Genomic DNA, 19123 nt, shown 5'->3' with positions numbered 1-19123 from the left:
TGAGCTTCGTTTACGCCTTTAGGGGTGAGTAAAAGATAATACTTGATTTTCAGGCGGAATGAACACTTTTTTGATTCCATATGGCTTTCTAGCAAATGAGAAATATTAATCTAACTAATTATTTCTCTCATTGTGGCGATTAATCGATTAATCGATTATTTGGGCCGATTAATCGTATCGAATAACAAACTGCTGAAAACTATTCGATTAGCTGATGAACGATTAATTTCAAAAATCGGGGATCACTAGCCGCAGACTAATTCACTACCGCATAACCCTACGCTTGCCGCTCCTCAACACAAACAATGCACACACGAGAAGCAAAACGAGCTGCACACCAACACAATCAAACCGGACAAGTTTCATGCTCGAATCCGTGTCACCACTACACTCGCCGATGGAAAAACTGGACACAATGCGAAGAAATGTTGCCTTAAAATCATTCTAAGATCATGGAATTCAAATAAATTCCATCAACCTCGACCAGATTGGAAAAGGCAAAAAGGTCGTTAATAAACTTAAATGCTTTTCAACGGACAAAATCACTTTTTACGATCGGAAATCAAACATACAATAGGAGCGTCACCGTGCACGTCTATCCTGAATCGAAGCTCTCTCTTCACCCTCAGGAAGGGGTGTCATACCATCATAGAAACCAAAAACCCTCACATCCCATATATGGTTCAATTTGCTTGATTAGTTCTCGAGTTATGCAGAAATTTTTTGATTCATTTGTATGGAGCCCCCCTCTGGGAGGGGGGGAGGAGTGTCGAACCACTAAAGAAACGTTTATCGATCCCTAAAATCTCTATATGATAAGTTTGATTCCATTTGTTTGATTAGTTGTAGAGTTATTCATCACCCTTACCACCCCCACCCCCCTTTAGAAAGGAGAAAGGAGTGTCAAACCACCATAAAACATTTATTGCTCCCTAAAACCTCTATTAGCAAAATTTTGAAAGTCCCAGAAGGTCGATTTTCGGTCAAATTTTTTTTTCGAGATGACACCAGATCTCGCATTTTTAAGTCATTTGGCATCGAAAAAAAAATTCGTTGGAAGATTTTCGAGGATCAAAAAATCAAAACTTTGAGCGCTTTGAGGCACCCCTAAGTCATGTTCGATCGAGATGAAACTTTGCACAGATCATTTTTTGGGCCAATAAACAAAATGTACATGTTCGGTTTTTGAAATTCGATGATGAAATTTTTCCTATACATCCATTGCCACCCTAATGTACATTTAGTTCAATGTATGAGTAATTAATGTGCATCGAATGAATCAATGTATTCAAAATATTTTATACCAAATAAATAGAAAGTATCGTCAAGTAGCATTTGTACACTCAATTTTGCGATTGACTGTAAACACAATTGAGAAAAACGAAAAATTTCTTTCCAGATTTTTCCAGTCTTTTTTCTATTTAAGTGCGATTCACATACAACATCCGCGTCACGTCCACGTTCCGTCACGTCACGTTACGTCAGTTATACTACCATGCATTTCTTATGGAAACATTCACATACACCGGCAACGTAACGACCCGTCAGCATACGTTCAACGAAAACGACCGGCAGGATTTGTAGAAAAGAATAATTGACGGAGACGGACGGCTCGTTTGGTTTTTGTCTGGGCTTTGTGTCTCGGCTTTTGTTTTGATTTCGGTTGTATTTCTTATGCCAACATATCTCTTGATTCCAAACTTCGGAGTCAAAATCATTCGCGACTAGCCGAGAAAAATAGTCTATATATTATTATTGTTGAAGAAGGGTCGGGACTACGGGGTTTAAGCATTCAAATAACATAATTCCATGATTTTCTCCATATTTAGAACTGATTCTAGGTATGCTGATTCGAAAGAGGTCATTGCAAGTTAAAACTGTTGTAGGTGGCGACACCATGAATAACATTTAATAAATCATTCATTTGACATTTGACGTGACGGTGCTGGTGTGAGCATTGACTGCATGTGTGAATTGGTGAAGACGTTGACGGAACGTGGACGTTCTTTTCCGTAACGTTCTATGTGAATCGCACATTATCCAGCTTTTTAAAGAATGTCCAATGGTATCTCTGGTGGTCACGCGTATTGTAGAACCTACCACCAGGGCTCGGCATAGTCATAGTCAACTGCGGATAGTCAGCTGACTATCTGACTGACTATATCTGTTCGCGACTGACAGCGCGAAAAAGAAGCAAGTAATCCTACTTCCAAATTCCAATGTCCATCCCTATCCTTATTCCCATCCAAATCACTCCCTCCCATTCTAAATGCAGTGTGTGGTGCATTACACAACCACAACCAGCAGCGAAACCTGAAATACAACATCAAACGCATATATATAGGTGCAGAAAGAAGATCCCTACCTATATATAATTCATTCCAAATCCACCCTTCAAATGTAAAAGATTGTAAGTAAATCCAGTGTTAAGTGTCCATACAAGTTTACATCCAAACGGTTCGGTCTTCCACAAGACCAAAGTGTCAAATTCCTATAAATCTGAGCTATCATCATCCTGGCCTCCTTCAGCCGGAAGAACCGCCATTATCATCAATGGAGTGATCCACCAATATCCGTATTCAGTTGAAAATGTCGTTTGGTTTCTTCACGCAGTTTCTTCGCCAAAACGACTGGTCAGTCAGTCGGGCGTTTAGTCGCTATCTCCCTCTACCGACTCGACTATATCATTTCTTTGTTCCCAGTCAAATTGTCTTCATTGCATTTTGAAATGACTTCCCCCAAAACGAATTCGTTCCTCTCTCTCCCATATATCACGTATACATGCATCGATGTATGAGTGCAACGTGGTTTGACGAAGGCTACAGGTGAGCTAGATTTTTTTTGTATCGTACACGAAAATTACTCACACGTATAAAATAACGTTCAGTGTGTGTGCGCTATTTTGCACGCTATTTACTAATACTAACGCAAAGACCTTTATAGCTTACTTTATAGTTCACAATGGGTAGACAATAAACCGCCCATTAATGGGATAACTACAAGAAAAAAGACAGAAATCAAGTTTTCGTTCCTCTTTGTATGGACGTAAACATAAGATTGCGTACGCGGGTAACAATTTCGTTCTTAGGGGTGTATAAATTAGGATTGAAGTCTGTTGAATGTAGAGGCAGATATGTATTCATTAGTCGCGTCAGTTAGAATAACCACTGACTGGACTAGTTCATCAGTCATCCTCGCTAGTCAACGCTAGTCAAATCACCTTTTGTTGACGGCGACTGCCGAAGCAGTTCTAGTCGAATCGAAGCTACTGAGAGCAGGCTCTGTCTTCATTTTTCACCTTCGAAGATTTCAGGCCCTGCTTACCACTCAGAATAAATTCACAGCGTGTTAATTGGCATAGGCATCACAAATAAGTAAGGTAAATGGTTTTGGTTTGTCCAGTCGAAAATATGATCATGGTTTGCCCACTTTTTTGAATGCTCCAATTCAGCGCTCCTGTGTCAAATAAGGTATTCGAATGTTTCAAAACATGTAAATAAAGTTGTGTTTTTCATGATTTTACGGAATCACATGTTTTAAAGTTTTTACTCAATGTTATTTTGTCCACATGATTTCTGTGGTAACCGCTTGGCGCGCTGCAGTTTGTTTATTGTGTCCTTCGCGCATAGCATAAATAAAGTTTCCCTGTGTTGAGTGTGTTGAGGGTAGCACTTTGAAAATGCCCAAGAAAAGGTAATATTCTGAAGAAAGCCTAAATTATGAATGGATCAATATGATGACAGTACGCAATCATAAATGCAACATCTACTTGTGAATTCGAATGTTTTCATTCAAAAATGGTGATTTCTAAAACCGGACAAACCATGATCATTTTTTGGGCAAACCATGATCATAATTCCTCTTTAAGGAAAATCGTTCAAAAACATAACAATTTGAATCATTTCAACACCTTATGGTAGTATTAGCAACTAGAGACTTGGGGCTTTTCAACAAACTCAAACTCGTATCGGTTATGTGTGATTTTCATGAAGAAAAATCGATTTGCATTAACTAGTAGCGTAAAAACACCCCAAATCGGACAAACCTAGATCATTTGCCCTACTAATAAAAAATGATGCCTGTAATACTCATTGAGACGAGGAAATTCTGCTAGAAACTTTACAGAACGTAAGTTCAAATGAATAACGCAATGCTACAATTACCAAATTACCAAATTACCTTATCATTTCTTACAAACCGTCGGTTGTCCCGTACAAGACCAAACCGATTCAGAAAGAGAATGGGTGGTCTTCATCATCAGTCAGTCAGTTGGTTCGCCATAGGTGGCGGTGCACTTTCCTCCAGAGGAAAGCATAGCAGGCATCGGTACGGAGAGTCGTTTGCAGGAGGGTTCGCTGAATGGAAACTAATGGCTACTTTGATTTTGACTAATTCGCAACAGTGCTCTCTGACAAGTGCTATTAGTAATAGTGGCAGAATTGTTTGTAAGTAAACCACTCTCGGTAGCACTTACGATGCACTTGGTTTTCCAATTGTAGAGTATGTGTTTGGCGCATTCTATTTTTCCATCCAAAACCATAAATTGAATCTGTTTCCCGTCAGTATCAATACTAATTAGTGGTGAAACCATATTCTGATTAGCAACATGATACTCCCACCCTCCCATCCATTTCAGTGGTAGGCATTCGAGGGGAGGGAACAGATAAAACCTGCACTCTTTCATTCAGACAGGATGTGCGGTGGGCAAAAAGTTTTCCCCCTCCCCTTCCGTGCTTACAATGGATCGGAAACACATACTCACTCAGCTTTCGCTCGGGGCGGTCTCTCATCGTTAGGAAAGCTGCTGCTGCTTCTGTTGCTCGCAAACGACTCATACCAGAGAATCATATTTCAAGCTATAATTGGCACATGAGATAAATCAATATTGATATGTTGATGGATGTCTGAAGCTTGTCGCGAGCAAACTCGCTGTCGGTGGGTTAGCATCAGTGGCAGTCTTTTTTTTGTGCTCAGAAATGTTTCGATTTAATAATGATATTCGACTATTCTGCTGTGATCTCGCAAAGTGAATTTTGGCAAGTGCCAGAATTGACATTTTACTTTTCATGTTATAGATCGATAAAGAATACCAAATCCCTTCAAACAACTGCAAAATTGTAAAGAAATGTGAAAAAATGAACCCGTAAAAACTTGAAAACGGAATGGCGTAAGCGCCATTTCCCTTATCTGCCTATGTTTGCAGAGGAGACGTAATAACCAACACCATTAGTGTTGGGAAAACACATTATTGTTATTTTTTGGCCTACAAGCATAACCATGCAAATTTCCGATGAAATGATCTGTCCAGTGGAAGGATATTATCGGCAAAAAAGAGCCTAAGAGATTTAGCGAATTAAAACATATATTTTCCATTTGGAAAACGCGGACAATCAATCATTCCAATGAACATTTGTTCGTATAGCTTGACGTTACCACCAGGATGCTTTGCCTGTAGTGTTAGCATTTACCTTTCCAATAATAGTCAAAATGTCTCCGTCGATAGCTTCAGTTGATGTAGGATAAAATCAAATAGGTTGTGGAGACATTCCAATGAACTAACCACCACATGAAGAAATTGAAGATATTGACAAAAAACAACTGAAAGATGTTTTAAAGCTTTTATTTAAATTCATTAACCAGCTTCAGATTTAAAACTCACCAAAGGAATTTACAATTATAAAAGTTTTGGCTTTAATACCGATAGATAAACATGGCTATTGGATTAATTTGCCAGAGATTCAAATAGGATAAAATTTCAAGATTAGTTGCATTAGATTAGCAAATAAAGAATTAAAGGTGAAATAAGTTTAAAAAAATATAGATGTGTTTTATTTAACTTGGGTTAAGTATTAAAAAAAGATGTTCGCAAAGTAAACTATACAGCTGAATTTGCGGTAAAATTTCTATACAACAGCTGTATCTAAATCGTAAATCTTTGGCCGGATACTAAACTGTTTATATTGTAATACTAAGTATTGTTTATATTGATAACGCATGATAAAATGGGCTGTTCATTTATGTAACTGATTATTACAAAAATAAGTAGATGATACTGACAGGTTATTTAAAGTCTGATTTTTTTTTTCTTACACCAAGGTTATGAGTAATTGTTGAGTACGTTGAATTATGCGATGTCGAATTTGATGAGTGATAATGCTAAGAACCAATTTTATATATATATTTTACTACTGATTTGATTGTTTCATTATCTACATGAAAATTCAAATGCAGGAATTAAAGTAGTTACAACATAAAAAACGAAATTGCTTCTCTATGTTCATCGCAGTGCAGTAAACTGAGAATAGTAACTATATAAGCAGCGTTTCAATGGTTTCATATATTCATCTATTAGGAAACGCTAAGTGATTAGATACTATCATGGAAGGCATGGTTGGACTCTGCAAAAAATGTGATTCAAATGTGAATTTAGCTTATAGCACATAGGTGTGGCCACCAGGAACAAAGAACAATTCAATTCAACGCCCCGCTACACGTAATACGTCTGAGTCCGGAGAAAGCCAAATGACCCGACTGACGGCTGAAGGATATATACAAAGGGTGGGATATTCCAACGAAGCACAACAGCCGTTATGATCAAGGTTATCATAATGCTGTTCAGGTACCACACATCCTCCCTCTACACAGAAAAAAAAAATAATGAAAACAGAAACAAAATCGTACGTCTTTAGCAGGAATTCTTCTTTTGACGTAGGACTACGTCTTACATTAAGGGTGCCAAATCAGAAAACAGGTCACGTTTTTATGAAATAAAGTTAACGTTAATATCTATTTTTGCTGCGAACGGATTTTAACTATTTGCATACCAATCGAATCGGAAATTTTCTAAGATGTACGAAATTAAAGCGAACACTGTAGTCCGGTTTCGAAGGACTTTCTTCACTGCAATATGCAGCACCAGAAACGCACCGAAATGTACAATTGTACGCGCATCACTTAAGCGGAAACGGATCTTTGTCACCGGATGAAACCCGTGAGCTTAACAGCCGACTGAGACGACGAAACGAATAGAAAAATACTTTGTGAGATCACACCGAATGAATTAAACACTTGTATATCGTATGATGATTTATTGGCGAAAAAGAGTGCGTGTGGATTACATGCGTAATTTATAGTTTCTTGTGCCTATTGTTTTTCGGCACAGCATTTTTGGGGAATTGTTCTCGGACAGTGGTCAGTGACCACTGATGACGAATTTGTCATACCGTCGCGTGAGTGTTATGTGAGTGTGTGACAATGAATTTTATTTTAATTTTATTTCGATTCTGATCATTCCGGCCACCTTGAATCATGCCAGATGATTCAACTAAAACGTATTTCAGGCTAGTTCCAAATCCAAGATTGCGATGCGATGGACAGTTGGTGTGGTAGTCTTGCCAGGAATGATGTTTGGAGTGGTTGTCACACGTCATCCGAGAATAGAGAAAAAAAAGACCAGGTAGATCGAACGATAAAATTAGAGAATTTGGAACCGCAATTACCTGTGCTATGCGCAGGTGCGCTTCGAGCAAGTTCTCCCATTTGGGTTGCTCTACCTGGATCGTAGTTATTCGATGCTCGATGACTGGGAGAGTACCGGAAGTAGAGCAATCTTGGATACAGCGCGAACGACTTCCTTGGCTGATGCAGTCCTCAGGGTGACCACCCGGACTACACCATCCTTTCCGGGATGAAGCTTGGTGATTTTTCCAAGAGGCCATTTAGCTGAGGGAACATTGTCCTCCTTGATGATGACTATTCGTCCTTCTTCGATGGAAACAGGTGGATTACATCCTTTGGTAGCACGTGACTGCAGCTGCTGAAGGTACTCTGGATACCACCGCGACCAGATGACTTGGGTTAATTCCTCTTCTGGGTTAATTCCCAGTGATCCAAACGGTTGTCTGCAGTCCTCATTAGGTCTACCTCTGGAACGGATTGCGTATTTTCACCTATCAGAAAGTGTCCTGGTGTAAGGACCTCCAGATCGGACGGATCCTGCGGCATCGGGGTGAGAGGACGAGAGTTGAGACACATCTCAACTTGTGCCAAAAGTGTCAGCATGTCCTCGTATGATATGTTGACATTTCCAATGGTCTTCAGCATATGTGATTTCGCTGATTTCACCGCGGCCTCCCAGAGACCGCGCGAAATGCGGTGCGCGGGGCGGAATAAATTTCCAACGAATTTCGTTGTCGGCACACCAGTCGAATATGAGTCTCCGTTCATCCTCGTCGACCTTCAGCATGCGATAGATGCGATGTAGTGCATTCGATGCGCCCTTAAATGCCGTGGCGTTGTCAGAATTCAATTCTGATATTTTTCCTCTACGAGCAACTAAGCGGCGAAGTGCAGCTAGAAACGCTGGGGTGGACAGGTCACTCACCAACTCTATGTGAACTGCCTTGGTGGAGAAGCAGACAAAAATGGCCACATAGGTCTTGGTGGGACCGCGCTTTTTCACAGGTGACTTTATAAAAAATGGACCGCAGTAGTCCACTCCGCAAACAGAGAATGGTCTGGTTGGCGAGACTCTCGATGCTGGCAAATCGGCTGTGCTTTGTTGGACTAGTGTGGGCTTGCTTTTGAAGCAAGTGTGGCAATGGTGAAAGACGGATTTAACCAAGTTTCTTCCGCCCAGAATCCAATACTTCTGGCGGAGAGTAGCGAGCATGAGTTGTGGACCTGCATGCAGTAGCTTCAAATGATAATGACTAGCCAACAAAGCAGAGAGCGGATGCTTAGCAGAGAGGACGAGTGGATGTTTGGTTTCGGTCGTCAGTGGAGCGTTGCTTAACCGGCCACCGACACGAAGGATGTTGTCTCGATCGATGAATGGGTTCAACCATTTGAGTGGCGAATTTTTCGCGACTCGTTCCCCACTTGTAAGGTTGGAAATTTCCTCCGCAAACATTTCGGCTTGCGCCAAACGACATAAGAAGTTTTCTGCTCTACGAAGTTCCGACGAATTAAGCGAATCAGGCATTACACTAGTGCTGATGATGATGTTCGATGGTTTTAAATTTTCTGAATTCTCACGTTGAGCTAAAAAACGGCTATGTAGGTTTTCTATGTAGCGTTGACAGAAAGCTGTGACACGACGTAACTTGGTGAAACTCGAGAACCGACTGAATAATTCATTGCAAAATGTAGACTGTACTGACGTCATTGCAGTTAATGGAGATTTTCGGCTTTCCGACAATGCACCAGCGGTTTCTTCCTTGGAAAATGAGGTGATGGGCCAGCAGTCAGAAGGAAGTGCTAACCATGGTGGCCCTCTCCACCATCTAGTGCGGGTGATAATATCTGCAGGCTGTAGTCCTCTGGAGATATCATCAGCGGGATTGTCAATACCCGCAACATGTTTCCAACAGTCAACATTGGTGTTGAGTTGGATTTGTGAAACTCGATTCGACACAAATGTTTTCCAGCGGCTTGGCGAAGCGTGTAACCATTGAAGGACCGTGGTAGAATCCGTCCAAAAGTGAACAGTCGAAGGAGTTTGAAGGGCGTTGTTAACCTTCTTGAAGAGCAGCATAGATAGATGTGCTCCGCATAGCTCTAGTCTAGCAATGGAATGTCGGGTTGACAATGGGGCGACCTTTGACTTGGAAGTCAATAATTGGACCGAGATTTTATCGGATGTTTCAGTCCTGACGTAACAACAGGTACCATATGCGTTTTCTGACGCATCAGAGAAGAAATGAAGCTGAATGCTGACGGAGTCAGGCATCGATACAAATCGCGGGATACGAGCTTCACTAAGGAGATTGAGTGTAGAATGGAACTGTTTCCATTCTTCTTGCAGTTTCAATGGGAGGGGAGTGTCCCAGTCCCAGCTTTGGCCGTTGTGCTTCAGAGCCCACAAACGCTGCATGAACAGTTTGGCCTTAGAAATCGTAGGACCGACTAGTCCGAGCGGATCGAAGATCCGTGCGATGTATGACATCACCTTTCGTTTTGTCAGGACGGCAGCGGGAAGCGGCAAATGAACATTGAACCGGAGTGTGTCGGACTTCGGTTCCCAGACAAGACCAAGAGTGGAGACAGCTTGCTCGTCCTGGAGGCTACGGTAGGGAAGAATGGCCAAATCCTCTGGCGGCACATCCTGAAGAACTTCAGTTGCATTAGATGCCCACTTTTTCAGAGGAAACCCAGCGGAGCTGAGCATTGCGGATAATTCCCGACGAAGTTTGATTGCTGATTCTACGTCTGCTGCACCAGTGAGCAGATCATCGACATAAAAATCTTCCCGAAGTGATCTCACTGCGTGGAAATCTGATCCACCATAATCATTTGCAAGTTGCTGGAGTGTTTTCGTCGCAAGGTAAGGAGCAGACGATGTACCGTAGGTAACCGTCTTCAATTGATATGTAGAAATGGGATCGTCTGGACTCAATCGCCACAGAATGCGTTGAAATGACTGATCATCGGGGTGAACCAGTACCTGCCGGTACATTTTTTCAATGTCGGCAACAATTACAACATGATGTATCCGGAACTTCATGACGATGGAAAGTAAGTCACGTTGGACGACAGGACCAACCAGTAATGTGTCGTTTAGCGAATAACCAGAAGCTGGCTTGCACGAAGCATCAAACACAACCCTGGTTTTCGTTGTGGTGCTTGTCTCTTTGAATACTGAGTGATGTGGTAGGTAAAAATGAGGTATCATTCACAGGTCCTTTAATCTGCTCCATGTGTCCAAGTTGCACATATTCATCCATGAAGCGATGATACGCTTTCCTCGTGACTGGATCTCGCTGCAATCGTCGCTCTAAACTAAAGAGTCTGCGTTCGGCGACAGATCTCGAATCTCCCAGTATAACTTCCGGTTTTTCTGTTCTGGGTAGACAAACGACGTATCGCCCTGATGGATCACGAATAGTTGTTGTTTTATATAATTCTTCACAATAATTTTCTTCGTCGGAGAACGAAGAACAAGTTGGAACAGTTTCTATCTCCCAAAACTTCTGAAGTACTGTTTCCAGACAATCATTTGCGGTGGAAAGGAAACAAACGTTTGGCGTTTGTGAAATGGAATTGGTCGTAGAACCAGACACCGCCCATCCGAATGGCGTTTCAGCAAGCCATGGACGATTATTCCCAAGTGAAATTCTTTGTCCTGTATGCAGTTCCCAGAATGATTCACTCCCTATGACGAGGTCAATTTTCCCAGGGGCATTGAACTGAGGATCAGCCAATACAACATTAGGGATGTTCCATTCCGACGTATTGATAGGAACGGTCGGCAGCTCTGCCGATGGATGCTTCAAAACTAGAAATTCCATCTTCGTGGAGAATGGTTGAAATGGTGATTCGATAGTGGTGGTAATCGCGCTCCTAATCTTCTGTGTTGATAAACCGATTCCTGCGATGGAAACGTCTACCTTGGTGCGACGATTGAAGAGGCTCTTAGCCAGCTGTTGCGACATAAAATTCGACATTGATGCTGAATCGAGTAGTGCCCGTGCCTTATGTGTGTTTCCGTGATCATCAACAACATTGAGGACAACCGTTTCCAGAAAAACCGTGGGGCATGCGGATTGGACCGTCATGCTAACCTGAGATGTAGCTGAAGAACTACTGGAGGGATCCACGCGACCTGACGTGGATGGAAGCGATTGTTGAACGGGAGAAGACATTGATACGGAAGTTTTGCGACACTTTGGCTGAATCGTGCAGCAACGTATGATGCCTGTCATGACAAGTGCGACAGGAGAATTTAGAATTGCACTTCTTCACATGATGACTGGAGCTTAAACAATTCCAACACATTCGTTTCTGCGAAACTAATTCGCGACGTTGACGGACATTTTTCGCAAGAAACACATGACAATTTCGAAGGTTATGGCTGTCTGAGCAGGATAGTATGCACTGAACTTGAAAACTATTCACTGCGTTTGCGGAAAATTTCACTCTTGGAATTTGATGTGTAGTTGTCGTCTTTGATAGTGAGGGTTGATGGTGATCTGAACCGACGGTATTCAAAATACGAACTCTTTGGTAAAGGAATTCAACAAATTCATCGTATTTGACATCATCTTTATTGCTTGTTTTTTCCTCCCAAGCCCTCAAAGTAGATTGATCTAATTTATATGAAAGTAGGTTAATAAGCGGTGTGTCCCAATGGTGTACAGGCTCGTCTAATTTTGCGAGAGCTCGTACATGACGCTGAAAGTCGTCGATCAGCCCGTGAATGCGTTTGCCTACTTCTTGTTTCACTACTGGCAAGTCGTAAAGAGCTCGAAAAAGTTGTCTTTTTAGAAAACGACGGTTATCGTACCTCGTAAGCAGGGCCTCCCAGCTGACAGCGTAATTATCTGCTTCAATATCGATGGATTCAAACGGCTTCTTTGCTTCTCCTTCAAGTGACTGCAACAAGTATTGCAATTTGGCGACGGTGGGAATGTCCCCATTCGAGTGGACCATGGACGTGAATGTGTCCCTAAACGACAACCAACGTGAAAAATCACCATTGAATTTGGGGAGGTCGATTTTCGGAAGACGAAGGTGAAAATTGGTAGGGTACGATGATGAATTCGCAGTAATCGATGTATTTAACAAAGTTTGATTTGCATCGTTCGAACGTCTGGACAGGAGGAAACCCTTCGCTTCACAAAACCGTTGTTCAAAATCGACACGTTCTTCCAAATGCTCTTCCAGCATCTCCGATTTGTCTAGTCTCTCAATGGCATCCTGAACTTCGAGAAAACTAGCGTTGACATGATCCAAAGACTCTAATCGTACCGAGATTTGATGAGTATCACGCTCTGCGTCGAAATTCTCAATAAATCTTTCGATTGCGTTACGTGTTGCAAAAAGTCCTTGCTGTTGAACCAAACGCTCAGCCAGCATTTTCTCCTCTTTCGGTGGCATTGTGATCCAATCAATGAAATTCTATTCGACAAAAACTAGCTGATCTCAGGCGAAACCGAACCAAACGAGAACAATACACAAATCGAATCGATTGTTCCTTCCCGTCGCGGTGTATTGATCTATCGCGATCGCGAAATCGGACGGAAGTGAGCAGTTTATTTAATCGAATCGTGAATCTCCTTCCCGTCGCGAACGTACCCACTTCTACGCGGTATTGCAAATCGAGGGCGCGAAACGGTTTTCCACTCGATTCGCGTACCGTCAATCACCAATTGCCACAATGACTCTAATAATCAGTCACCCAACTTTGAATTGTATGTATAAAACATAATTGAAGCTACTGCAAATCACATGCGAATAATATGGAACGTACTCACCGGGAAACTCGACCGGGAAATGTGATTTTTAAGAATGGTGCTCCTTCCACCACTTCAATAGGCAGGATTTTTCCGATGTGAATTCAGCGTCCAAAATGGCGTGGCGTCCATGAATAGTCGTGTTCGCAAAATGGACGACTCGTCCTCAGAATCTTCACCACAATGAATAGAGTAGCATCCGCCTTGATGCTATCCCAAGCGCAATACGCGATTTTTCGATTGCACTCACTGCCAATTCTGGCTTTATCAATTATTGATAGTTGAATTCACACACGAACGAACTTATAGCTTCGACCACAATTTCGACTGCTTGCGAAAGCAGAATTACCGACGCTTATTCACGACGCAATGGCGCAATGTTTGTCCGTCTTGGTATCACTTCCAACCACTAACGCGTTTCAATAACGAACCGATATCAGTTTTATTCGAGCGACAAACGCGATGCACTTTCTGGCCGGAACACCTTCGATCCGGTTCGAAGGACCAAATGTACGAAATTAAAGCGAACACTGTAGTCCGGTTTCGAAGGACTTTCTTCACTGCAATATGCAGCACCAGAAACGCACCGAAATGTACAATTGTACGCGCGTCACTTAAGCGGAAACGGATCTTTGTCACCGGATGAAACGCGTGAGCTTAACAGCCGACTGAGACGACGAAACGAATAGAAAAATACTTTGTGAGATCACACCGAATGAATTAAACACTTGTATATCGTATGATGATTTATTGGCGAAAAAGAGTGCGTGTGGATTACATGCGTAATTTATAGTTTCTTGTGCCTATTGTTTTTCGGCACAGCATTTTTGGGGAATTGTTCTCGGACAGTGGTCAGTGACCACTGATGACGAATTTGTCATACCGTCGCGTGAGTGTTATGTGAGTGTGTGACAATGAATTTTATTTTAATTTTATTTCGATTCTGATCATATGCTATACATTACAATCCCATAGTTTATATATGATTTAAATTTATGTAAATTGGAAGCATTCCCAATTACCCATACATTTGTTCTGTCCATTTGTGTACTTTCCCGAATAAAGCTGTCAATAACGGGCAACTTATGCAGCCGCTAGAATAGAAACAACGAAGAGGGATAGCGAAAAGAGAATATTTGCGAAGTAAACTCCACCCTTGCATAGTAAGTAAGCTGTCGTTAGCGTATTAGTATTGCATCTCTTCTGAGGAAAATTCTCAGAATCTTTCTGTGCCCGAAACAACAAAGGTCGCTTATTCTGCTCGTTTTGTGTTTTATGTTTCCCCTCGAGCTGTGAATGGTAGCACATATTTCACTTGAAGTGCATCTGGCATTGCAAGAGAAGAATGATTTTAGGTCGCTTCTAGCCATGCAAATGATTTTAGGTCGCTTCTAGCCATCACTGTTTGGCTTTGTGTGTGTTGCTTGTTTTCGTTGCGCAAAACTTAGAACTTGTTCATTTCCTGTACACGTGAATAGCACACCTTCTATGCTTTTTGTTGCCATTCGAGTTTTCTCTCGTGCACATCGGCTCTGTTCTGATGCAACAAGCTCCTAGCTGTGTTGACGGTTTTGACCGAAAGTCGAGAAACGTTTTTTCATAAACGGTCATTGTCGCGATGTTTCATTTTTATCGCTGCAACTGCGTTTGTTTGTTTGTTTGTTTATTGTCCATTAGCTTAAGATGTAAATCTTTTTAAAAACATGCTACCTCCGGTTTTTAAATTGGTACAGACATAATTATAATGTAACCTATTCTCTACTATTCTATTCTAAATAAATTCAATTTACTCGGTTCTAAAAGTTGATGCAGCCACTCTTAAAAATTGTTTCCGAAGGGGAACGCTTTACAGCGGACGGTAATGAGTTCCAATTTACCACACCTCGAACAAAGAATGAATTAGCATAACATGTCGTGTTAGATGGTTTCACTAGGTTCTGCAAACGTCGGGTTTGGATCAGTTTTCGATGAAGCATGTATGAGTCAGTGTCTTTAATAGATTCCACAAGAAGACGCATGATCGGTGCGCTTAAATGTTTTGTAGAGGACACCCAATGAGGTTCTGTTGCAGATGACTCACGTGATCAAAGCGGCTCAGTCCATATACGTATCTCATACAGCAATTTAGTGCAATATCTGCGTGTATTAGGCGCATGTTTGATGCTTGCTGAATGACGATGTACGTAAGATGCCTCTCGTTAAATACAAATTGCGACATATGACCTATTAGTGTATTGTTCTCGCACATGCAAGAAAGAGTCGTTGCTTCTCGAAATGATTCTACAAAACCACGCAAGCCATTAAACCTTTTCAGGGTCCCTGGAACTTTTTACTGAAGAGTTATTTATGAAATTTTGAAGTATTCGCAAATAATATCCGAAATGATGAACCAACCAATTTAAAAAAAAAATTCGTAGTCCTACGTCCTAAGCAGTCGTGTGTCGGATACAACCCCTCGAATTTTTTTGTCTTCTTTCACCTTATTCAAGCCACGCTTTGGAAGCAAATATCTCCAAGTCACCCCATTTTCATCTAATAATCTCTTATTAGTTCCAATCATGCGATTGTCTCAACTCGCATTCTCTGTTTTGCATGCGGTTGTTTGGATTCGCATTTATTTATACGGTCGTCCCGATCCGCTAATTTCTACTTCTATATGATATACGGTCGTCCCAATCCGCAATCTTATTACTAATATTTTTTTTATTATTTTCCATACGGTCGTCCCGAGCAGTACTTGTTTGTGCGGTTGTCCCGATCCCCAAATTTATATTTCTGTTTCATTGTTAAAATGCACAGTCGTCACGATTCGCACTTTCATTATTAACCTTTTGTTATTTTCTACACGGTCATCCCGATCCTCAAATTTCTATTTCTGTTTAATTATTTAAATGCACGGTCGTCCTGATCCGCACTTACATTACTAAGAGTTTTATTTTTTTTCATACGGTCGTCCCGAGCCGTAGCTGATTGTGCGGTCGTCCCGATACCCAAATTTCTATTTTACCGTTTAATCGCACATAGATGGAATGTCATTGTATCATCCCAAAAAAATCATTTCGTTTTGTTCGTCTAAATTATAAATTGTTCATATATACTAGATTTTCCTCTCAGTGTAATTAGAAGGATGAGAAAGCAAACACATGAAAAACGTAAAGAATGAGCTATCTCATGATATAAAATACCTTGATACCTGAGCTGTCACTGCGCTCGCTATCCAAATAAAATTCGAACACATCGGTCCTGGCTCGTTCAAAAACGGAAATAAGTATGACTATTTCTTAAAAACACCCGTATACTTCCGCTACTCAATTGACAAAGCTTCAATTGGCAAGATTGCTTGAGATAGTACATATTTCATTGCTATTTTTGTCTCAATTACTCTGTTCTTCGAGATCGACAAGCATGGTGAGCACGAAACAATTCCTTTTTTTTTTGTATTTGCAAAATACATTTGATATTCTCATGCTTATCTTTGCACCTGAGTGCGTATTTAATGGACGAAAGCATGTTAAGTACTAGCAATCATGAGAAGCAGATGCTAGTTTCAGTATTATTTTGCAAATCGTGCTGAGCTATACGAGTTTAAAACAAAAAACAGGAAGTGGGTTATATCTATGGTATAACCGCAAGGGTGACGTAGGACTATCGTTGATTTAGAGATCATTTGTATGAAGTTGAATCTGAATTCATTCTGAATGAATGAATATTTGGAGAACTTCGAAAACGAGAGCGTTACGTTGGAGGCACAAGGTTTTATGCATCCAATATTGGATACGGAAATATCCTACTGACGGGGAAGAATAATCTTCAGAAGCTATCCTGTTGATTGTGATTGATTGAAAAATCACAAAACCTAATGTATTTGGTCACAGTGTTACATGGATAGAAAACATTAAAATAAACTCTTTCATATGAATGTAATTTTAAATTCCAAGAGGAACTGGCAGATTATTTTCAGTAACGATTAGATATTTCCACATTTTCCTCGATACTAGAAGCCCACCAGTGGTTAATGCTAACTCGATAACCATCTGTTAATAGCACTTGATTGAAACATATTTGGTCACAGTGTTACATGGATAGAAAATATTCAAATAAACTCTTTCACATGGATGTATTTTTAAATTCCTAGAGGAGCTGGCAGATTATTTTCCGGATCTTTCTCGATCCAAACGGAAAGAATTCCGTGCGTGTATGTGTGTGTGTGTAGCGGCTGCTTCGAGATCTTCCCGGGGAACCGTTTGTAGCATCACTCTCCTCCTGATGGATTCCCTTCTGGCCTAAGGTGCACAAACAGGCTCTTGGTGACACCGTTCATCCGCGCTTTCATGATAAATGAAGAGCTTCACCACAACAGCGACAACATGCTCCAATCGCTGTTCAATTAGAACTGAGTGGATTTCCGAGCGGCGCTCGCTTATATACCGATTGGTGATTTCAATAGCTTATTTTGAAAGCAAATTTAAGACTATTGAAACAAGTTTTTGGATCAGAAAGTAACAAGTATAGAACGCGTAGACATTTTATCTTTCGAATGAAGTGTTTATCATATCATTTCGTTCAGTTGTTTAGGAGCTATTAACACTCAAAATCTCGGTCTTCGGCGTAACGCTTTCGTTTTCGAAACTTTGATTTTACCCCCCGGTATAGAAATGAAAGACGTAGTCCTACGTCAAAAAAAGTGCATTCGAAAGGAATAAAATCAATTTGAGAAAATATTCTTCTACTATTTATATTTCCGAATGACTATTTCCACCCCAATTTTTATCTTTTTTGAGAGATATCAAGAAAAACAGCTTGGCCAAATATTGAGTGATGCACTTTTAGCCGAATGAGAGTCACATGCCTTCTTTCTTGTAGAAAAAAAACTTTTCTGAAAAGCTCGTCATGTCAAATGTTTTAATCAAAATCAGTCGATCCCCGTGCAGTGCTACATTTATAACAGTAATTTTGTTTTAGAACTACAAATCATTTACTTAGAAGCTCGTTGTTTGAAAGTCTCGTCAAATATTTAAATTCATAAAATCAAACTCATCTTGAAAGAATGAAAATATCTAGCATGCTACAAAGTCCGAAAATGTGTAGAACATTTCTCCCTGATTCTTTCTCATGCTCCGCTCAACGGCGGCATTTTGGAGAAAATGATTGTAAACAGATTCTCGTATACTTTGACGGATGAACACCAATCGGTTGTGGAAACAGCGATTAAAATTTGCTGTTTCCACAACAAACTGACGTTGGTAACATAGCTTAAATAAAACTGTTTTTTTCTAAAATCAAGCCGATGGCAATTTTTTTACATCAATTGTACACAATTTGTACAGATCAGATTTTCGTTATGTACGCGTATGCTGATTATACATGCAATTTTGCGAGAAGTCTCGTACTGAAAACTTCCCTCTTGCGTCACTTCGCGAGATTACGGCGGTATTGTAATCTGCCAGACAAATGAATAATCAATCTTGAATGATATTTCCTAATTGTGCATTTGCAAACGAAAAAACTATGAATGGGTTACACCTATGATATAACCGCAAGGTTGACGTAGGACTGCCGTTGGCTAAGTAATTAATCGTATTTCTTCAATTAGCAATGATCCTACCTCGGATGTTCCTCATTGGGTACGATATTGCCACTGCGCTGAGCTAGCTTTTCTGTGTATTGATTTAATTATTGATTAAACTTGTGAATGAATGAAGCTATTTACGAATTCAATTGCAAACAAATCCCAATTTAAGTCATTTCATGCATTATGGTAGTAGTTATCGCAGCAAATAGTTATCAATACTTTGCCTAATCATCAAACGGTATGCGTAGAAGTTCAGTGAGCTGGCGACATGAAGAGATATCTTCCAATGCAGTCTTGAATAATCGAACCAAAGCGTTGC

At 40.7% G+C, this 19123-nt stretch overlaps 1 protein-coding gene and 1 pseudogene across 1 annotated transcript; both read right to left on the bottom strand.

Annotated features, from left to right (window-relative positions):
* Positions 1-8035: 8035 nt before the first annotated feature.
* On the bottom strand, positions 8036-10504 carry LOC129772915 (uncharacterized). Its single transcript, XM_055776445.1, has one exon. It carries the CDS (start codon positions 10502-10504, stop codon positions 8036-8038), a length of 2469 nt encoding a protein of 822 aa, XP_055632420.1.
* An 8190-nt stretch (positions 10505-18694) lies between these two features.
* Positions 18695-18882, bottom strand: LOC129780932 (U4 spliceosomal RNA; annotated as a pseudogene).
* Between the last annotated feature and the right edge of the window lie 241 nt (positions 18883-19123).

The sequence above is a fragment of the Toxorhynchites rutilus genome, chromosome 3 (assembly GCF_029784135.1).
Source record: "Toxorhynchites rutilus septentrionalis strain SRP chromosome 3, ASM2978413v1, whole genome shotgun sequence".
Taxonomy (NCBI): Eukaryota; Metazoa; Arthropoda; class Insecta; order Diptera; family Culicidae; genus Toxorhynchites; species Toxorhynchites rutilus.
The sequence above is the reverse complement of the archived record's forward strand: the minus strand, read 5'-3'. Positions and strand labels throughout refer to the sequence as shown.

Coding starts and splice junctions, on each gene's coding strand:
- LOC129772915 (XM_055776445.1), bottom strand. CDS start 10,504: ATGAAGTTCCGGATACATCATGTTGTAATTGTTGCCGACATTGAAAAA.